A 22,258-nucleotide genomic window follows, 5' to 3' on the forward strand; every position below is an offset into this window, starting at 1 on the left:
CATTTCCCCAGCATTTCAGGGTGGAAGAGGAGCAGGTCTTGATGGTTTCACCTTACTGGCCCAGCCAGACCTGGTTTTCAGATCTGGTACTCCTCGCGTCAGCCCCTCCGTGGTGGACAGTCAACTTCATAAGTCATACTGGCATTGTCATGATTGCATGATCTTCATTAAAAATTATAGTTTAGCTGCGTTGGCAAAAAAAATTAAACTAAAAAAGTGCTTTACAAACTTGGGTCTTAAGTAGCTTGGAAATACCCCTAAAAACAGCTTGAGCACCAGGTAAACTTTGCAAATACACGACAGACAGCACTTTTCACCAAGTTCTCTCTAATAGTGTAAAGGAAAGTGCCACTTGCAAAAAAACTGCAGAGCAATGCGCACAGGTTGTTGCCGTTGTTAAAGCCCGACGAGTCGAACATGTAATTGTTAATGAGACCCTCACGAGTGTGAAAACAATATCTATCAAAAAGTACTATCGCACTGCGCTAAAGGACTTCCCGCATCAGCTCCGCTTATAAAGCCGCAATCTAATCTTGTTGACATGAAATGAGCTGCTCGTGAGCAGGTTTAAGCTTACGCACATGTTGCTATGACAGCAAGTCCAGGATGAGTCGAAGAACCAAACAAACCAAGATCATGCCAAATCGGCAACAATCAAATTCAGCAAACTGAGTTAGCGACGTATGGAAAACACACCCCAGAACAGGGAAACAGATCAAAAACAAACATAACCCAGACAGTAATGGATCCAGTTGATGTTTATTTTACAGATATCAGATAAGACTTATTTGGTTGGGAGGGCCTTAATTCAACAATAAATAGAGCATAATTTCTGAGCACAATTTTATTCAACTAGACCATCTTCAGACTGCTGGTTCGTATTAATATTTATATCTATGTGTAATAGCACATTTTTTGTTTGAAATGTTTTGACAGGGCATAAAATAACTCATATGGTAATATATTGGATAAAAAAAAATATAGCAATTGTTTATAAACAAATATTAATATTGTTTTTAAAATGTATAATTTTTTACAAAAGAAGCAGATACCGGCTGAATCGTGAAGGTCTTCTGTGAGGTCGATACATTGACGAATTCCAGGTGAGTTGAAGGTTTATGCACTCTCTACACTGGGGTCAAAATGGTAAAATTCATACGTTTTCTTATTATTTTTCCCCAATGAAAGTCAATGGCAGCCATATGAACCATAAGTAGGAAAATTATACAATTTGGCACACTTGTAGTGATGGTAAAGAACAGTAATTGGACGAACTTTGGAGTGTCCAGGACAAACTCTATTGTGCCACCAAACAGTTAATTCTTTTTACATTGAAGTGAACTTTTTAACCATTTGATCTAGAAAATTAAACTTAGTACACCTGATTCCTCTCGTGATGCTGATCTAATTAAACACCTTATATCAAGACTCCACCGGTAACACTTTATAATAATGGTCCTTCATTAATAAGTAACTATGCATGAAGTCATGCAGGACTGATGAGTAGTACATTAACACAGTTACTACTATTAACTAATGTAGAAACAAGCTTAACTAATCAGTAAGTAATGTCAAATTTAGGAGATAGTTTCCTTATAGAGTAAACTCCGCTAATGCATTTAAAATCCAAAGAACTGAGTCAGGTTAGTCACATTACACTCACTTTTATTCATGGGGTTCTTCTATTCTATTCTATTCTATTCTATTCTATTCTATTCTATTCTATTCTATAATTACAATAGCTATATCATTTCTTTCTTTGTTTAAATGAGGAGAAATTGAAAATGATTTCTTCATATGCTGATATGAGATGTGTTTGTTATGTCTTATATCAGGATGGACATGCGTGTGGTTTTGTTTCTGACACTTTTTACTGGGATGCGTGTCGCTGATTCCACAGGTACGTTTAGAATAATACAAGTAAAAATACCTGGATTTAAAAATCTGTAATCGTTGTGTATTATTACATATTAATCAGAAATCTGTCATTTATTTATTTATGAAGACTCTGTGATATAATTTATTTTTGTATTTATGTATAATTCATAATTGTATAATAATGTATGTTATTATTGTATTAACAGTAATGGACACATCATCGTGCTCTTTGTTTCCAAGTGAGTGTTCTTCATTACTTTGAATGTTGTCAGTAACACATTAATAATATTCTTACTGAACATTTGGTAAGGGATAACGTACATCATCAAGACAGTTGTTATTGCAAAATAACCCATGGCTAGCCACAAAATAGGCTATTGATTTGAGTTTAAATATTCTATTAGCTCTCTTGTAATAAATGCAAATCTTCTGTGACGAAAATTTTTTCCTAGCAAGACAAACGAACAAATTCAAACAAGACAAACATTTAATGAATAATGAAGCCTACAGTCATGTACACCAAATTATTAATAATTACATGGACATATTGATTTGAGATTAAACCATTTTAAATTCTTACAGATTTATTATCTTAGAATCCATAACAGTGTAAAAAAAAAAAAAAAAAAACATTTGGGCAATAAGACAAACACTATAATAGAGGTCTTCATGGGTCCACTTTGATCCCAAAACACGAGGTCCAAAACTTCGACGATGTTGAATTTCAACCCATAAAAATGCAAGCCTTAAAAATACAATGCATTAAAATGCAAGCAGGGTTAATGCAATTCATATTTTTTCAAGTAGAGCAATTCAACAAGCTTTTATGTTTCAAAAACATTTGTCATTATTTTATTTCCATAGGTTTGGTAGAGAGGCCTCGGGTCTTGGGTAATTTAAAAAGAATGTGCTTTTCCCAAATGGACCCGAGAAGACCCAAATTCTTTTAAACTATGTCGGTTAGGCTATTTAACAAATTTTTTTTATTTAAATTTTAAAACAATTCTCTGCCAACGTTATAATCTCACTTTTTCTAAGTTCTCTCTGAATCCGCGCTTCCACAGAGATGAGGTAAATAGCTCTGCAGACAACACTAGCGAATTTATTATTAGGGTTATTGATTTCATTTTTATCAAGCTATAGCCTATGTTTATTTTCCCAATCACTGGTCACAATTGAAAATCAAATTCAGAATTAACTTGTATCCATTGAGCAGGCAATAATATAAAGTAACAATAAATAACGTACTCTGTTACTAACGTAACCTCGGTTCCCTGAGAGTAGGGAACGAGTATTGCATAGCTATATGCAGTGGGGAAACTCCTTTCCTCAGATTATTGAAGCCAATTTTGTACAACGCATTGCAGCTGAACAGCGAGCACAGTGACTGTACTGGCTCACTCATTGACTGTGCTGCGCCAAAATGGGCATTGCTATGTCTATAATAGAGCCCGAATTCGCCATTATAGCAGGTTTAAATCAACAAACTTGTCATGTTACTATAGTGTGGCCGGCTACACAATACTCTCAGAGAACCGAGGTTATGTTAGTAACCAAGTCCTTTCGAGAATGGTCACTTTGTATTGTGTAGCTATAAGCAGTGGGGACGCAATGTAAAACACTGCACTATATTTCAAAGGACCACTGAGCTCACAGAAACAAGCCAGAACCCCTAAGTATATATCGATAAGACCGGACACCGTCACCGTCTAGCCTGCAGGGAAGGAACCTCCATATTCTAAAACCTCACAAATGTGGAAGGCGAAGACTAACCGGCCGCCGCACAAATGTCCTGAAGAGGAAACCCAGAGGACCAAGCCCATGACGAGGCCATGCCCCTAGCTAATAATGTAATCACCTGTGCTCTAAACGGTGTTGAGAGCACCTTAGTTACATAGCCATGTCTGGGTTTGAGAGTGACTTTGGAGTCACCTATTCCACAGAACAGAAGGGGCTAGCAGTGATGCGCGGGTCAATGTAAACAGCCCGCACCCGACCGACATTTTCAACTAACCCGCCCGCAACTCGGACCGCAAAAAAAAAGAAAAGGAAAATATTCTACCCGACCCGCTTCCTGACCCGCATTTTTTAAAAGTAGTAAATGCTCATCGTAGCGTCATTGGAATTTTTTTTTAATATAGGCTATTCTAATTTTGTCAAGAATTATAAAATAAATCGTCAATAAGCTCATTCCGCAGGGTCGCTCGCTCAACCCAGAATGGCCTGCGGCTGCTGGTCCACGAAAATATGTGGAATAAGGGCTGCCTCCGACTCGTTTGTTTTCTAGTCGACTAGTAGTTGTTAATTTAAGCCATTCGTGGACAACTCGCCCCTTTATATTAATTTAATTACTTAAATAGGCTATAGCCTACAGTATAATGAGCATTATGAGCGCACGCATTAAGCTTGCCACAAAGAACCGGTTAAAGTAATGATTATGAATGTGTCTAAATTAGCAAGGACACATTTAATTGTTTATCAATAAACTGGTGTTTTCTGTGTCGCTGCAAAGATGAAGTTGATTCGGACTCGCCATGCACGCCAGAGAGAAATGCACATTTCATATGAATTAGCCTACATAATCAGAGAGTAGCCTATTTATTTTGATTTGAATATTTTCGTTTAAAAGTAGACATTTCAAGCTTTCTGTAATATATAGCCTATATTTCTCAAATCTGTGAGGCACAAGCTGAGTTTCGGCGCCCTCCAGTTCACGTGCAATGCAAGTGATCGTGCTGGCTCCTTATTACATTGTCTGCTATATACAGTATTTGCTTCTTCATTAAATACAGGCGAATGATTGATAAAACATTGATCAAAATTAAGATACAATTTATACAAAACGAAAATCTTTTAAAAAGAGTTTTCTATAAAACAAAACTTAATGAAGTCGTCAAAATCATGTTTTACCAAAAACAGCGCTGTTGCTAGGAGGGCGCCAGCGCCTCTGCCTTTCAGCGGCTCTGCCTCGCGAGTGGATGATAGCCCTGAAGACGCCTAGCTCAAGCCCCTGCCCCTTTTGTCTCAAAATGTATTGTGCCCCTCTCTGATAAATGTAAATAATAATTATTATTAAACTAAATATTATATTAAATAACAATACACTTACACACCATTGCCACGAACAATAATACGGTAATACAAACAAATATTAAATATAATTTTTTTGGCGGAAGCATTTGGCGGAGGTGAAGTGGCAGTAGGCGGAGTTTTTTTTTCAGCGCTATGTACGCAGCAGTTCGCCGCGAGTCTTCAAACTGCACGGGCAGCAGGTAACATTAAGCTAATACGGAAAAGTTACATTTATCCTACCATGCTACTGTAAAAGTTGCGGCAGCATGTGAGTTATGCTTAACAATCATTAGTATAACTCAATTTCAGCCGCATTCTGAGTCTGACAATGTCATTCGTTTTAGTCCAGGCCATAGCAAGTGTAATTAGCTTGGAGAAATACATCTAGTGAAAGGAAATTTCATGTCCAAGGAAAAGTCCATGTCCAGCTCTAAATTGTAAGGAATTTATATCTCTGATTTCATAGTACACTTTACAATGAGGTTTATTTGTTTATTATTCATATTAACTAACATTAACATTAACTAATCATGCAAAACAACTAAAAACATTACAGATCATGTACAAAGTAAAAAATCATCAATTGCCAGAAAGTATCCAAGGGTTGTTCACAGAAAGAGAATGCCAACATGACTTAAGGGGAACTTGTACAATTCAAAAAGAACATAGGACCAATGCAAAATACCATTGTATTTCAGTTAAAGGTGTAAATCTATGGAATAGCTGTCATGAGGAACTAAAAATATGTGGGGCACTTAATAAGTTAAAGAAACTATTTAAAAAATAATGCACTGAAGCTATATGAAACCATTTAAAGAATGTTAAATGAACAAGCTGCTTTTGTTGTATTTGGATTGTGCAATGGTACTGCATAAGAAATACTAATGTTTTTGTATTCTGTTTATATTTGTTTGTCAACATTATAATGATGTAAGACAATAATTATTTTTATTTTTTATTAAAATATGAGATGTTTTAAAAAGGTAGGCATTATAAGCAAGAGCTTCAGCCTACACCTCAGACTGTGCTGTTGTTTGTTAGCTCAACTGTGTCTGAAACTAAACTAAACATTTGTTAGGCTACTGTAGGCCTATTTGTTAATCTTAGTTAATAATAATACAACTTTTAATTGTTTGTTCATGTTATGTCACAGTCAGTGCATTAACTAATGTTAACAAATACAACTTTTGATTTTAATAATGTTTTAGTAAAGGCTGAAATTAATATTAACGAAGATTAATAAATTGTGTAGAAGTGTAGTTCATTATTAGTTCATGTTAATAAATTTAACTAATGAAACCTTATTGTAAAGTGTTACTGATTTCATGATAGCTAACACTTTATTGAATACATAGGCCTACAATTTATAACATCAACATAACTAAACATGAATTCCTCATAATTACCGACTTGATTCTCTGTTTTGTTTGGTAAAGTAAATAATAATTAGTTATATTATCATAATTTCCGAGAGAGGCTCTCTGACCGACTGCTGCTCTCCATCGAGTGAGATATTCCAAATAATTGTGAGGAAGTCATTAAAATATATAAAACACAACAGACAGACGGGTACTGCTTTAAATACAGGTGATTTATTTAAAAAATAAATGTTATTTAAAAAAAGTGCCCTTTTTGGTCCTTCCGCCCCTGCCCCTGAGGAGGTCTGTGCACGCCACTGCTTTGAATGTTGCTTTACACTCAACTGAAAATCTTTTTGATACACAAACTGCCAAAGGTTATCATAAATGTTAAGCTTCAGTTGCTTTAACAGTTGTTTTCTCTAGCAATGCTTTAGAACGTTGGTCAAATTAAGTGATAATTATTTCAAATGTATTGATGTATACATAGCAAAGTCCAACTAAAGTAATATTCAGTTTGTGCAATTTGTAGTTTCGAATGTACCAGGTGCACTTAATTGTAATAAAACAGAGACAAAACTCTAGCAAATTGATTCATTTAATTTATTTTTTTATTTGGCAATGCCAAATTTAACATTTTCTTTCATTGATATCATGCATGGGTGTTTATGAAATTGCAAAATTAAGGGTGTTTGCTTATAGGGCAAATAAAAACCTCACTGTATAATATAGTATAAGACCTCATCTAAAAGTAGTATGTTTTGATCATGAAGAGACAGAGAAATCACTAAGTGTTGGACTTAACTCACCTCTCATTGTGAAGTTCTGTGCCCTTCTAAGAAGGACATATTTTTATTTATTTCTAGAAACACCATGAGGAACCTTTCCAGATTTTTTCAATTCATACAAGGTTTTAAACATTTCCTTATCTATATTGACAGCCAAAATGACAAATTCAACAAAGATGGGTAGGTTTATTTATATGAATTGTGGTTGAGACTCGTTATTATTTTAAAACATCACCATAGCTAATTGGATGTTGAATGCTTCACAAACTATATGTACTGAAACAATTATTTATTTGCCAAAGCTGTGTACAATAGTAAATTGCACAGAAATAGAGGTCAGAAAATAAGTTTCTCAGGTGTGGTGGGATATGGACATATATTTTAAAAGTATTCTCATTTAAATAATACAATACATATACTTTTTTGTAATATAAAACAATATGCATAAAGTTATCTACATCCTAAATATGATCTAGACTGTTTAAAATTGATAAACAAAAACATCTGCCTCAACTCAAAAATTATTGAGTTTTCATTCATTAACTCAAAATTAGTAAGATACAGTGTCTTAAAATTACATATTTTATTCATATTCATCAGTAAAAACGAGAATGTTAGACAAGAGTAAAACATAGGATCAAGGACAAAATGAATACAGCAGGACTAATAAAATATTGACTATATTATTCAAATATAATACCTTTCCTTAATATTTTGATATAGCCATGCCTTCTACACCAGTGTGTTTTTGTGTTAACTTGTTTACAAAAAGATTACATAGAATGATAATATTACTAAACTGCTAAGATGTAGGCCTAATTTTTATGATTAATGGTTAGTCATTATCAATTAATTTGACCACTGTTCTAAAGCATTGCTAGAGAAAACAACTGTTAATGCATCTGAAGCTTAACATTTATGATAACCTTTGATAAAGTAAAGGTTGTGTATCAAAAGGATTTTCAGTTGAGTCAGTATAAAGCAACATCCAAAGCATGCAACATGCAACTCCAAGTTCTGATGTTGTCTTGAGCTATCAGCCTATAATTTAAAGGCTATTTTAATAATATGCAGACAACTTTGGGAGACAGAATAAAGACACAAGAATATATTTGTAAATATTTATTTAAACAGCAATCACACACCTTTAAAAATCCTAATCGCAGTCATGAGAAACGAACAGTTTTATACCATAGATTAGAATGTCAGCGACAACTAATCTGGGAAAATTTGGAGAAATATATTATATGCCTTGCAACGCTTCCTACAGAATCAGTTCAGTTCAGGCAAACTCAAGAGTACTGAAACACATGCTACAAAACGATGAATTATTTATAAAATATATACGAGTAGTTTAAGGTTAACTTCGTTCAACTTTATTACCTGTTTGAAATAAATCCATAAAACAAAACGAGGCGCTCACGCTAATAATTTTCGTTCCACTCGCTAGTAGCTATTTGTTGCCCCGCCCACGCTATGGTATCGTAAATATTCATGATAGCTCCACCCATTGGAACCAAATATTTCAGGAACCGAATATATTTTAACACCGGCACAGAAAAAACACGAATGAGAATGGACTAAACGTCTCGGAAAGGTTATTTGATACATTTATGTACTTACAAAGTTTTAATCGCGTCTCCTTTGCAATTATGAATGTGCAACACACACACACAAACTGTGATAACGTTCGCGCATTTTTTTAAACTACACACACACACACACACACACACACACACACACACACACACACACACACACACAAATACTGTGATAACGTTTGCTAAGTTCAAACGATTTTTTTTATTTTATTATTATTAAGGGGAGGGAGATAGACGTTTATATACTTTCTATGGAGATAGAGCAGACCTTAATTTATTTACATTTGTAATTGCTGCAAAAAATGAATAAATAGCTTTAGACGCATTTGTTGTTGAACTGGCTGACATCGATTGAAATGACTATTTGCTCAAAAATCATAAAATACACTTACTTCTGGAGGTGACGTTGGTTCGCGAACAGTAGGCAACGATCCACTCTTGAGGATTAACTTTGACCCTCGTTAACAGTCAGTCAGAACATGATTCTCGTATTTAGGAAGTTTAAGTGGCGCCTTTTCTTCATAAATAAAATCCATCCGCTGTGTTTTCAGTGGCTCTGATGTCAGTGAAGACTAGTATGTCCATTCTTACATCCCACAACAGAACACCTACACTTCTTATAAGACATTACACACTGGCTGTCGTTGAAACAATGGAGGAGGGTGAACAGATCACCGAAGGCGGGGTCTATGCCAAAACCAGATGTCAATCAAATCACGTCGGTGGGGCTTAGCGCAATTCTATGTCACAGTGAGGGAAATCTAGAACAGGGCGTTCTGAGACAGTGCTTATGATTTATTGAGATAGTAAAAAAACTACTGGGTGGATTTTTATCATTCTAGGGTGGTTTTGCTCACACACTGCCAACACACATTTATGTTCAAACACCATGTAAAAGTGTATTTTTCATAATAGGTGCCCTTTAAAATCTATATTATGTATACGCACAGATAATATAACATAGGCTATATTAGTCAATATTTTTTATTAGGTTAAGCAGTGATTGGATAACGTTTTTTATTTTTTATTTATCGTTTTTAATTTAAGGCCCACCCACAATTGGTCTGGCCCATCCAAAACTGGAATCCTGGCGCCGTGCCTGGTTGGTCGTACCAGTTTTGTGGCTATCAAATGTGTAAATAACATCGCAAGAAGTAGCCTACACATGACAAAGCTAACACTTTGGTCATCATCTTTCATTATTTCGGCAAATGTCTCCCACACTCCAACAGCTTCCACTCCCCAGTCTTCATTTATTCTCTTGCCGCCTCCATCTCTACCTGCAGACTGAGCTTGTGCGTCATCTCGCCAGTTATTCAGCCAATAAAGTGTAGGCCTATGTATTTCATAGAAAATTGTGTCTAGTACTAGGCGTATATAAATTACAAAGGTTTAATTGGCATCTTAATTTCAAACGACCCGACCGACTGCGACCCGAATATCATTAAAAATATTTTTGGGTGACCGCAGGCACCCGCTCATTTCGGATCAACCCGCGCATCACTGGGGGCTAGTGATTGGCCAGCTACCGGAGCATGATAAGCTGCTATGGCTGCCACTTACAATTTGAGCGTGGACGGCCCACATCCAACAGCTCTTGTAAAAAGGAGAGTATCACAGAACATCAAAGTGTCTATTCGAGCACCATCCGGAGAACACTGACCACTTCAGGGCATAGAGACACCTGGTAGACGGGGCTCTAGCCTCAGTAATTGTGTTCAAGACCTTCTCGGGGAGGTCCCTGGGTAGCCGTTGAGGGGCCACACATATAGAGCCCATAAATCGGGACGAGGGTGCCAGATCGTCCCGTTCGCTTGTGTGAGGAGATCTTTCCTCAGTGGGACAGGCCAAGGGACTTCGTCCATTATCTGAACCAGCTCTGGGAACTACGAGGACTGGGCATCCGCTCTCCCTGACCCCTGTTTGATGACCTGGAGAGTCATGGAAACGGGGGGGGGGGGGGGGGGGGGGAACAGGGCCAGGGATTGGCCAGCTAGTCCCTGCTCTTTGAAAAGAACACTGAGCAGTGAGTGTTGTTTCCCAGGGCGAAAAGGTCGACTTCGGCCTCGCCGAATATAAAACACTCAATATCAGACGAACCATCTGAGGGTTTAGAGACCACTCGCCTAGGGGAGTCTTGTATCGAGAAAGTATATCCGCACCCAGATTCTGAATGCCAGGGATATGTGCTGCTCTCAGAGTGCTCAAGTTGGCTTGCACCCAGAGAAGGAAGTCTCTCGTCATGGTGTACAGGTTGCACGACCTGATACCACCCATTGGCGATTTATATATGACACCACCGACATGTTGTCCATGTGGACTAAGACGTGGTGCCCTTTGAAGTTTGACAGAAATCCTTGCAGGGCCAAACAAACTGCTTTAATTTCCTGGCAGTTATATGTAAGCTCTTCTCCTTGCTCGACCAGAGGCCAGAGACCGGCTTGCCCTCGTGCACTGGGTTGGAGGCATCTGTGAAAACCACTTTCCTCCTGGAGGCCACCCCCATGGTCACGCCCTCATGGTACCAGTCCTGAGCCCGCCAAGAAACAACCATGATTCACCATAATGTGCAGACTCCCCGACTGCCATGCATAGGCTGGCACGCTGCGTTTGAGCCAGTGCTGGAGCGGGCGCATATGAAGTAATCCCATACGGAGTACTGGCGATGCGGCTTCCATGAGTCCGAGAAGTTTCTGAAACTTTCTGAGGCATGTGTGTGCACCTGCTTTGAGGGAGGCTGTCAGCTGTTGAACAGAGAATGCACGCTCTGATGTGAGCCGCGCTCTCATAGTTGTAGAGTCGATAACTGTGAAGATTTAGAGTTTTAACTCAGAAAGATTACACTCTGGCTGGGGTTCAGTTTGCTCTTGGATAAACTGATTTTGAGCCCCAGGCATTCCAAATGGCTGAGGATCGAAGCTCTAGGTGTCACGAGTTTGGTCCTCGACTGGCCAGAACAAGCCAGTCATCGAGATAACTCAGCACGCGCACTCCCTGATGCCTCGGGAGAAAGTCTATGCACTTCGTCTATGCACTTCGTGTACGGGCCGCTGGTCCGCCTGAGAGAACAGGGCCGATGAAGGTGTTTGAGCAGGAGAAAGCGAGGCACGTGGGGACGTGGCCGGCGTGGGCTCACTTATTTCCTGCCATTGGCTGCGGAGCTGCTTTTTCCTTGGCAGAAGTAGAGCAGTAAAAGGAAGAGGGAGCTGTGGAGATGGCGTCGCTATCTTTGGAGAGGGCTAGCCGGCGTCCGCAGTACAGAGACAGGCATGCTCTCACAGACAGAGCAGCCACCGACAGAAAGTGCGGCTTAAGCGCGGGAGGTTCCCAGGCATGTGACGCACTTCGTGTGGCCGTCGGCCTCGTGCAGATGGGATCCGCACCTGGCGCATATAGAGCGAGGCATTTGCAACAGCGTTCGCAAAATAGCTCTTTTAGACTGTGTGATGCAGCGGCGAGAACACAGTAGCAGAAAGGATATAGACGTCGATCAAGCAACTTTTGCTAGGTATTCTGATTAATTATATTGTCAGATGTGACAGACACCCTGGGGAAGGAGGACATCTAGTGGTGACCCAGGGAACTCAAACCAGACACTGTGACAATAGTAAACTGATAGCCTGCACATAATATGATGGCATTATAATATAACAATGTAATATGTAATGATAAAGTTTGCAGACTTCATAAATTGAAACAATAAAAAAGCAAAGCACACCTGATGCACATTACTTTGTTCTTCATTTTTCTAGAAGTAGAGTTTAAGAACCTTGCTGTATTTTTGTGTAATTTATTAAGAGAAAGTACACCGCCAACTTACTCCGATGAAAATGACTTGAACGCAGCTTCTGTTCGTATACACGACTTCCCACCTCGTAAGTACGAGCTTACCAGGGGTGCGTTTCCCAAAAGCATCGTTAGCCAACTATGTTCGCAAGTTCCGTCGTTATCAGCATTCAACGAGTCAGTGTTTCCCGAAACCATCGTTCTAACGAACATTTGCAAACAGCATTTCAAAGTTGTGTAGTTGGAACACAGCTCTCGACCTGTGGTTAGAAGCAGAGTTTCTAGTTTGCATGACATGTAGACTTAATAAATCCTCATCTTGAGCAAAATAAGAAAGCTGACATTCAGTACAATCTGTGTCTTTTATTTAGCATACATACAAATGTCATTTACGTCTTTTAGTTTGTCAAGAGATTTAAAGCACCGTTTTTGAAGTGCGCATGTGCGAACATGCTCTACTATGTAAGAACGAGCCTATGAGTGAATCTGGAAATAAAGCAAAAAAACTGAGAAAAATGAGAAATAGCCCTCAGATGTCATATCTGTAATTTATAACGAAACATCTAGCGTTAATTCGATCTCAAACAGATTCTTTAAAGAAGTTATTACTCCACCACATGCGTGACGTCATAAACCTATGTGGTTGAATGACCACTTTGCGACAATACAGTTTCGGGAAACAGTCGAGACTAGCTAGTCGAGTGGAGTTTAGACCAAAAAGCTCTATTTTTGTCTCATCAGACCACATGACCTTCTCCCTTTCCTCCTCTGGATCATCCAGATGGTCATTGGCAAACTTCAGATGGGCCTGGACATGCGCTGGCTTGAGCAGGGGGACCTTGCGTGCACTGCAGTTTTTTAATCCATGACGGCGTAGTGTGTTACTAATGGTTTTCTTTGAGACTGTGGTCCCAGCCCAGCAAACACAGAACGCTGGCGCAACGTACCCAACCTTCTAACAATGTTTTAGCAAACTACGTTGTGTGGTGAATGTTGTCACAGCGTTGTCACAATGTTGACATTAAACCGTTCAGGGCCATTGCTTAAGGTTGTGCCAATGGTGTCTTGACAACCACTGGACTATATATGTACTCGTCACCAGAGATGGGCATAAATACATGGAAATGTATTTAAAATACAAATACAAAATACTGTGTGGAAAAATGTATTTAAATACAAATACAAAATACTGTGTGAAAAAATGTATTTAAATACAAATACAGTATTTTGTATTTTGAAAATACACAAAATACAAGTGGAATTGGCCATCCAGTGCAGGTATAAGTCACAGTGAATGAAGAAACTACATAGGCCTACTGACTTTTCATTCTTAACCACATCTCTGCCCTCTCTGTCATTCTTTCTCTCATTCTTTCTGTCATTCTTTCTTTCTTTCTTTCTTTCTTTCTTTCTTTCTTTCTTTCTTTGGCAATGTGGGCGATATGACCAAAATCTTAATTTTACTTCACAGTAACAATATCATGGTTTCACAATTCTCAATATCAGTTTTGATTCCACAGCATAAACTGAATGTCAAACTTTCAAACTTTTTTTTTTTTTGCAGGTAGTCCAATGCTTTTTAAGTAATTTTATGTTTATTTTATGTAAAGTTTATTTGTTTCTATAAGTTTATTCAAATTAGAAAGTGTATCTAAATAGAGATTTCATTTAGAATTAATTTAGATTCATTTGACACTATTTCCCCCTTTTTTATTATTTTTCATGTACAATAAAACTAAAAGCTGAAGATTTTTGTGGAGTATCATTCATCAGTGTTTGTTTTTCCACTCCAACGTTTCAATAATTCCTGCCCACTAAAAGCTGCACGGATAAATTTGCTTACCCCACAAATAGGCCCATCTATGTCAACGATTTAGAAAAAGTTCCATCAATTAACACTTTATATCATCACTATGATAGTGCCATATCAACCAGCCCTAACATGCAGTAATGCTTTAAACACATTTGACAAGCTAGTTGATAAAAATCAACAACCGGTCAAGACTGATTGGCTAACGCTATTTTCCTAGCCTGGTTAAAACCAGACCATTCTCAGTAATAACTGAGTTATGGTCTGGCAAAGCTTCATTAATAACTAATTTCCAAAGGGGCGTCACCAACAGACGTCACTCAAATGCCTCTGGGCGCAATTGGATAGACCTAAAACCAATCAGAGCGATCGTCATCGTGTAAAGCCCGCCTCAACGTTTCTGATTGGTGCCTCGATTTGGACGGATTAGAAATCGGCTTGAATGGGCTCTTTGCCAGTCTACTTGCAGAGCAAATCTAAATTTGCCGGAAGTTTGTCTGGGTTTTCCAAGGCTACTATTTTCCCACTTGTCTGTGCACTTTTATTCTTTCATGTTAACTAAAGTGAATAATGCACTATTTTAACTTTAATCAACAAGTAGAATAGATCATGACATTCTCACCTTATTCCAAAAAAAAATCGTTGATCCAATACTGAGCTAGTGAATGGGCCCTATTTTAACGGTCTGAAATGCAAGTATCAAGCGCGAAACGCAAGTAACTTTGTGGGCGGGTCTTGGGCGCTGTTGCTATTATACCGGCGGGATAAATGACTCTTGCGCCCGACGCAAATCTAAAATGGGTTGTTCTGAAGTAGCTTCATTATTCATAGGTGTGGTTTGGGCATAATGTGAAACAAACCAATCAGAGCGTCATCTCACATTTTCTCTTTAAGAGCAGGCGCGCTTGTTCCATGGCGGATTGCTATTATAACGGCGGATTTGCCAGACACGCACCAGCAGCGGTTCACAGCCAAGGAGACCGACGTTCTCGTCAGGGCCGTAAAACACAGAGAAGTGACATTGGGGATGGAGAAACACACCCAAATTAACTTCGGTTAAACAGGCGTATGATAATTTGGGTAAATGTGTAAGCTAGATGTATGCTTTTATAATAAACTATCTATCTATCTATCTATCTATCTATCTATCTATCTATCGTAATAATGTATGATTTGCAAAAATGAAAACTGCTGCTTTTGTGTAGATGAGACAATCAAAGTGTATGCGCGTTGTGCACACACTACGCTACATTGATTATGGCCAAGCATGCGCCCTTAAAATAGCATATGAATAATATGCGCAACGGAATTGTTTTCTAAACCTGCAAAATAGCATGAGGGAACGTTTGTGCCGGAACACGCCTCCTCTTTGCGCTGAACCGCCCCGGGGAGCCCCAAGTGTATTTCTTAGTTAACCGATGTGCGTCTGTGGAGGGAAAAGTCCGCTGTGCGCGGGTGCAAGATAGGAATGATACATGCGTCGGTGTACAAAGTCAATTGCGCTGGGTGCAAGATAAGGCCCAAGGTCTGAACTAATTGATGCACAAAATCAATACCCTGATAAAGAGGTTGACTGGCAAAAAGTATTTTATGTATTTTGAAAATACAAAAATACTCACCTTAAATGTATTTAAATACAAATTACATTAGAATTTTTCCAAAGGCTTTAAAATACAAAATACAAAATAGTATTTTGTATTTCAAATACGTATTTTAAATACATGTATCTGAAATACTGCCCATCCCTGCTCGTCACTGCCCTGAAGCGTGAAAATCGGCCTTTTAAATATCAACCGCCCGTTGGGCTCATTGTGTTGTCTCGTTCTTCATCGAGCAAGGATACGTGAGTATTGCGTATTATTTACCTCAGCTAAATAAGATACGTAATTATTCAAACACAACCTACAACTTCATTTTCTAATGTGACTAATGTAGCCTCGCTTGCACTGTTTAGTTTTTCATTTCATTTGTCTGCTATTTAGTCTCTTTCGTTTCTTGGCTCCTCTGGATTTGTGGATGTTTCCTGGACTGATTCCGTTTACCAAACTTTATCGCCCGGCTTTCGATTACTGTCTGCCATGTACAGAACCGGTTTTGTTCATTACATGTTCTGATATTTGCTTTTTATGTTTTATTTATTATACTTAAAATTAATTTGTATAGTAATTTTCGTTTTTTTTGTTTTTCACAAATGCATGACTTTTGGAAGTGTAATTTGTTTATATATGCAGTTAGTTTTAATAAAGTTGAATTAACGTAACCTTCTGCAATTTTTACTCTTCAAAGTGTACACTTGCAGGTGTTGATTATAATTAGGCTAATTTACTGATAGTCCCATTAAATAATAATATTTAAAAAAAGGATAAACAATATTTAAAAAATATATATATAATTATCTCACATATGACTAATTAAAAATTTACCTCAAAACATAAAATGCTAAATTGGGAATATCTATATCTAGCATAAAAAACAAAAATTGTCAGAACGTCGTCTCTCAGTTGCTGAATGTCGCGCAACAACGTTGCTACAGCCCTGTCGCGTCTTACAATTCTATGTTGTTACAATGTTGCGAGCACGTAGACAGCGACGTTGCCATAGCAGAAATGCAACGTGCCACAGACTTTGCCACAACGACTTTGAAGAGTCAGGTGATTGACCAGGTCCTGCTGTGTAGTTCTGGGCTGATCCCTCACCTTCCTCATGATCATTGATGCCCCACGTGGTGAGATCTTGCATGGTGAACTTCTTCCATTTTCTAATAATTGCGGAAACAGTTGTTGCCTTCTCACCAAGCTGCTTGCCTATTGTCCTGTAGCCCATCCCAGCCCTGTGCAGGTCTAAATTTTGACGTCTAAAAACGTCTTGTTTAGTGTGAAGTCGATGTCCCTACACCTACAACAGACCAGGCGTACATCTAATCTCGATGAGCGCTCCTTGTCACAGTTGTAAACATGATGGCGTTCTTCTTCCACGAGGGGTTTCGCGTCATGGCATTTAAGCTGATGCATTCTAAAATAACGCTCACCTTGTGCAGGACATGCAATAAGTCAGGAGAGGTGTCATATTTTGCCAAAAATGTGGTCATATTTTTGCAACAGAAAAGCTGAAATGTAAAGCTGTTTTTTAGCAAACCAAGAATACAGACTACTTAGCTGTTATTTTAGTACTGTAACTGTTTTTTTTGTGTGTTATTTAGTGTTAAATTATTGTAGTTATAGGTTTTATTGTGAATTTGTTGTGTTTTCTATTTAGGGTACTTATTTAAATATATTTAAGTATACTTAAATTTGAAAATATTGTTCAATTTTAAGAATAATAAAGCACGATTATAGGGCTGTTACCAGGAAAAATAAAATCTGAATCAACAAAATGCATCTTCGCTCTGCAGATGTGGGACGTGCAGAAACTGACTCTGAATGGCATTAGATGTCATTTGCACAGTATAATGCATTTACACTGCAATTACAATTGCATAAATAATGTTATGAGATGAATTTTTTTTAACATAACATTTTGAATCAAAGCAAAGCAAGGCTGGCTTTAGAAACCCGGATGAGCCGTGTGTTATCCAGTGTTGCTGTTGATGACGGTAATTTTCTGGGAATATCAGACCTCGGAATGTGGTGACTGACCAATCAGATTCAAGTATTCCAGAGAGACGTGTAATAATCATTTGGATTACATAGCTCTAGAGTTGTCAAAAAGTACTGACTTCGGTACCAAACGGCACTGAAATTTAAAAATGATGACGCTTGAAGCGCTGTAAAATGTTCGTCACATTAAAAAAAAAATCTGTACCGTTTGTTACCAAATTTGGTACTTTTTGACAACTCTAGCTTATGGCTTTATTTTGCCCATTATATTGGGATTATACTTTAGAAGATTAAAGTCAGTTATTGTTTATTATTTTATGTTAAACAGGGAATCTTGCTCTTAGAGCCACAGCTGTCCAGTCTTCCACATATCCTCAAACAGGAGCTCAAAAGGCTGTCGATGGCAACAGGGAATCAAATTTCAATCTGGGGTATTGCAGTGCGACTAATGTGTACAGGGACCCCTGGTGGAGAGTTGACTTGGGGGAAGCCTACAGGGTAACCAGGGTTAGCATCACTAATCGTGGAGATGCTGTTCCAGAGAGGATCAATGGAGCTCAGATCCGTATCGGCAACTGCCTGGAAAATAATGGCAACAATAATGAGCTGTAAGTATTGTCTCTCTCTTAATACTTACTCTAATGGTTAGAAAATGAGTAAATAAGATAAAATTACTTTTAGGTATAATTAAGTATATTTAACATGAATTATGCCGTTTTGATTCGCCCCTCTCTATTTCTCTGTGTGTCTTCACAGGGCTGCAACTGTTGAGTCCATCCCAGCTGGAGAGACAAAAACATTTGAGTTTAAGCCTATTAAGGGGCAATATGTCAACATTTTTATTCCTGGGCGCAACGAAATTCTCACACTGTGTGAGGTTGAGGTGTTTGCAGGTAAGGGACAGAGAGAGAAGACTCAGTGATAGAATTTGTTTATGTTCTTATTAATGTGTGTATAACTGTTATTATTTTATTAACAGACTCATTAACGTACAATTGTGTTCCAAGTAAGTGTTCTTTATTACTTTCAATGTTGTCAGTAACACATAATAAAACAATAATAATATTCTTACTGAACATTTGATAACCAATAAGGGATAATGTGAATCAACACAGTTGTAATCGCAAAGTAAACCCTGAAAGGGTAGTCTTGCGTAGCCAGACCTTCAGACTGACGGCTGAAGGTGTGGAATTCATAGCAGCTTTCTTTGGCCAAGGCCCGCCCATAAGGCCGTTTGACCGACATGTCAAACAACCAATTACAGTTCGTTTCGTTCAGCGTGTAACGAGTGGAAATAAGTGTGGCCCCTTTAAGAGCTGCGCGCTCCCTAAAAAACAGTCTGCACTCTGTATGGTATGATATACAACCGCGCCTCGAATACCCCATGTATGCGGGTAATTTCTGTTTGGAGATTTTGTTTTAATCTTGTTTTGTTTGTTTGGTAACGCTGTGGATGGTGGAGCCTGGGACGGACAATTGGCCGAGTTGGATTGGAGAAATAAAACGCGAGTTGTTGTTAAATATCAATCGCCTCCGTGAGTCTGTCTGGCCTAATAACTTTGTGAGCTATCCATATTTTCTTCCCCTCCTGACACAACGTTACAAGCGTCACGTTTCGGGGCGTGGAAATGTCCCCACAACAACAGACCGGCGTGCAACAAGTCAGTCAGCATAGAAAATCAAAGAAGGAGAAGAAAACAAGCAGTAAGTCATTGATCTGTTCGTGCACGTATAACAACAATGGCGTCTGCATTACCACATCTGATCAAAACACAGAGTAAATCAGTAGGAAACGCAATCACACGTCTGCGCTTTGTTTTCCCGGCGGACCGAAAATAAACGCGACACTCGCGCCCCCCGGAAATCCGATAAAATTCAACCAATCAGGTGACGACTTCGACATTCCTGAAGTGTTTCCAGTTAAGTGTACCATATGCATCAGACGTTTAGCCAACGTTCCGTGGGCGTGACGTCTGAGGCTGAGACTACTGAAAGGGTAATCAGGACCCTCTTATTACATGGCTACTAACCACAAATAAATAATTTTGGACACAAAATATTAATTAAAGTTGAAATATTTTACAGCACTTGTAATAAACGCAAAGATTCCGTGAAAAAAACGGGACAAAAGCAAGACAAACGGGCAAGTTCAAACAAGACAAACATTTGGGATAATGTTCAGTCATGTACAACAAATTATACAATCTTAATATTTGAATACAATCAATGAATAACAAAGACACAACTGACACCAGTTGTGTTTGTATGAAACGAGAGAGAGCGGGTCCACAGCGCGATACAAGAAACATTAAAGAAAGGCCGGCTCCAGAAACCCGGATGAGCCGTGTGTTATCCAGCGTTACTGTTGATGACGTCATTATCTGGGAATATCAGACCTGGGAATGTGGCAACTGACCAATCAGATTCAAGTATTCCAGAGAGCCGTGTAATAATCATTTGGATTACACTATAGTTTAGCTTTATTTTGCCCATTATATTGGGATTATACATTAGCACATAAAAGTAAAAAAAAAATTAATTGTCTGTTATTTCATCTTAAACAGGGAATCTTGCTCTTGGAGCCACAGCTGTCCAGTCTACCATATACGAGAGAACAGTAGCTCAAAATGCTGTCGATGGCATCAGGAATTCAGATTTCAATCTGGGGTCATGCAGTGCGACTTATGTGGACAAAGACCCCTGGTGGAGAGTTGACTTGCTGCAAGCCTACAATGTAACCAGGGTTAGCATCACTAATCGTGGAGATTGTTGTCCAGAGAGGATAAATGGAGCTCAGATCCGTATCGGCAACTGCCTGGAAAATAATGGCAACAATAATGAGCTGTAAGTATTGTCTCTCTCTTAATAATTACATAAATGTTTGGAAAATTAGTAAAAAAGATAAAATTGCTTGGAATAAATCCTTCTATGCTGCATGCAGATTGAAAACGCCCCTCTATTTCTTCTTCACAGGGCTGCGACTGTTGTGTCCATTCCAGCTGGAGAGACAAAAACATTTCAGTTCAAGCCTATTAAGGGGCGATATGTGAACATTTTTATACCTGGGCGCAGTGAATATCTCACTCTGTGTGAAGTCGAGGTGTTTGCAGGTGAGCAATAAAAGGAGAGAGAGATGGTGTGTAGACATTTGTACTATTTATACTATGTGTACGTTGCCTTAATAATTGTTCTTTTCTGATTTCATTGCCAGATTAAGTGAAGTGAGATCCTACAAGCAAAATATCAAACTACGTTTTTTTCTGAGCAATACTAATATTGCACTTTTTTCATTCTTTTTTATTTTTATTTACCTATGCACCTTTTATCCTTAAAATAAAGGATAAGTTTCTGTGCACATTCAGTAAAGGTTTGAAATGGTTTATGGTTATCTTGAAATGGTTATCTCTTTGCTTTCTACATCAATAAATTACTAAAGCATTGCATGTTGTATTGTATGTTTCTGGATAAAAAAATGCTTACCGGTATTTGGATATTTACAATGAGGAGGAGGTATAGTGTTACATAGCCACCCATCTAGGGTTGAGGAGCTGATAACAAAGTAAAGAATTACATTTTACAAAAAAGAGAAAGAAAAAGAAAACCATGGAGAGAACGAGGATTTCCAACCTTCTGTCCCAGAATCAACAACACAACCACCAATTCAACCAATATTAGCTTCTAATTTTCTGTTATAAAGAGTAAAAAAGGCACAAAATCAATAATAACCAAACCAGATATATTAATATAAAAAATAATAATAATGAAATTAGGGGCAATAGCTTCAGGGGAGAACCTGGCCAAAATAACAAATGACAAAATAACAAAAAACTAACTTGAATCTCTCTAAATTACCAGGAGAAAGATCATTCAGAATAATAATTTACATAACTCTTCCCTCTCTCCCTGTTTAATCATAAACTGGAGAAAATCAGGATTACAAAAAAAATTGCCCGGTATGGGCATGGAGACCAACATCTGGTGCCATGTAACTATGAATTTCTTACAAAAATAAAACAGACCAATTAATAAATGCAAATAAAGGTTATTATGGACATCAGCAAAAACAATGTAAATATTGCTATGGCTTATTTTATATAAATTTATATACGTTTTATAAACACAGGGCTACATCGAAACAATGGCATGAAGTGATTAATAACTTCTTATGAAGCATTGTTTAAAGTCATCAATCAGTGTTTTGAGACAAATTAATAAAATAACAACAAAGACAAGATATCAATAAAATAACAAAAGAAACATTTTAAGTAGGCCTACCAGCAATATAATATAAAATGTCTTTCTAGTCAGTCTGGCTTCTAACAGCTGAGGTAAACACTCCAGATTTTTTTTAACAATTAAACCACATTCA

General features: G+C 38.0%; 2 protein-coding genes across 2 annotated transcripts in view; both read left to right on the forward strand.

Moving 5' to 3' along the window:
- The window catches only part of LOC307162669 (fucolectin-1-like), a 380,376-nt gene that overhangs the window by 240,939 nt on the left and 117,179 nt on the right, over window positions 1-22,258 (forward strand). The gene's annotated exons all lie outside the window — the stretch shown is intronic.
- LOC307162675 (uncharacterized protein) lies at window positions 847-21,331 on the forward strand. Its single transcript, XM_079878169.1, has 10 exons — window positions 847-874; window positions 1,043-1,103; window positions 1,836-1,900; window positions 2,085-2,117; window positions 18,218-18,497; window positions 18,646-18,782; window positions 18,869-18,895; window positions 20,454-20,733; window positions 20,863-20,999; window positions 21,101-21,331. Exons 3-10 carry the CDS (start codon window positions 1,837-1,839, stop codon window positions 21,103-21,105), a joined length of 963 nt encoding a protein of 320 aa, XP_079734295.1. The 5' UTR covers window positions 847-874; window positions 1,043-1,103; window position 1,836; the 3' UTR covers window positions 21,106-21,331.

This window comes from Squalius cephalus, assembly GCF_949319135.1.
Source record: "Squalius cephalus genome assembly, chromosome: 8".
In the NCBI taxonomy this organism is placed as follows: domain Eukaryota; kingdom Metazoa; phylum Chordata; class Actinopteri; order Cypriniformes; family Leuciscidae; genus Squalius; species Squalius cephalus.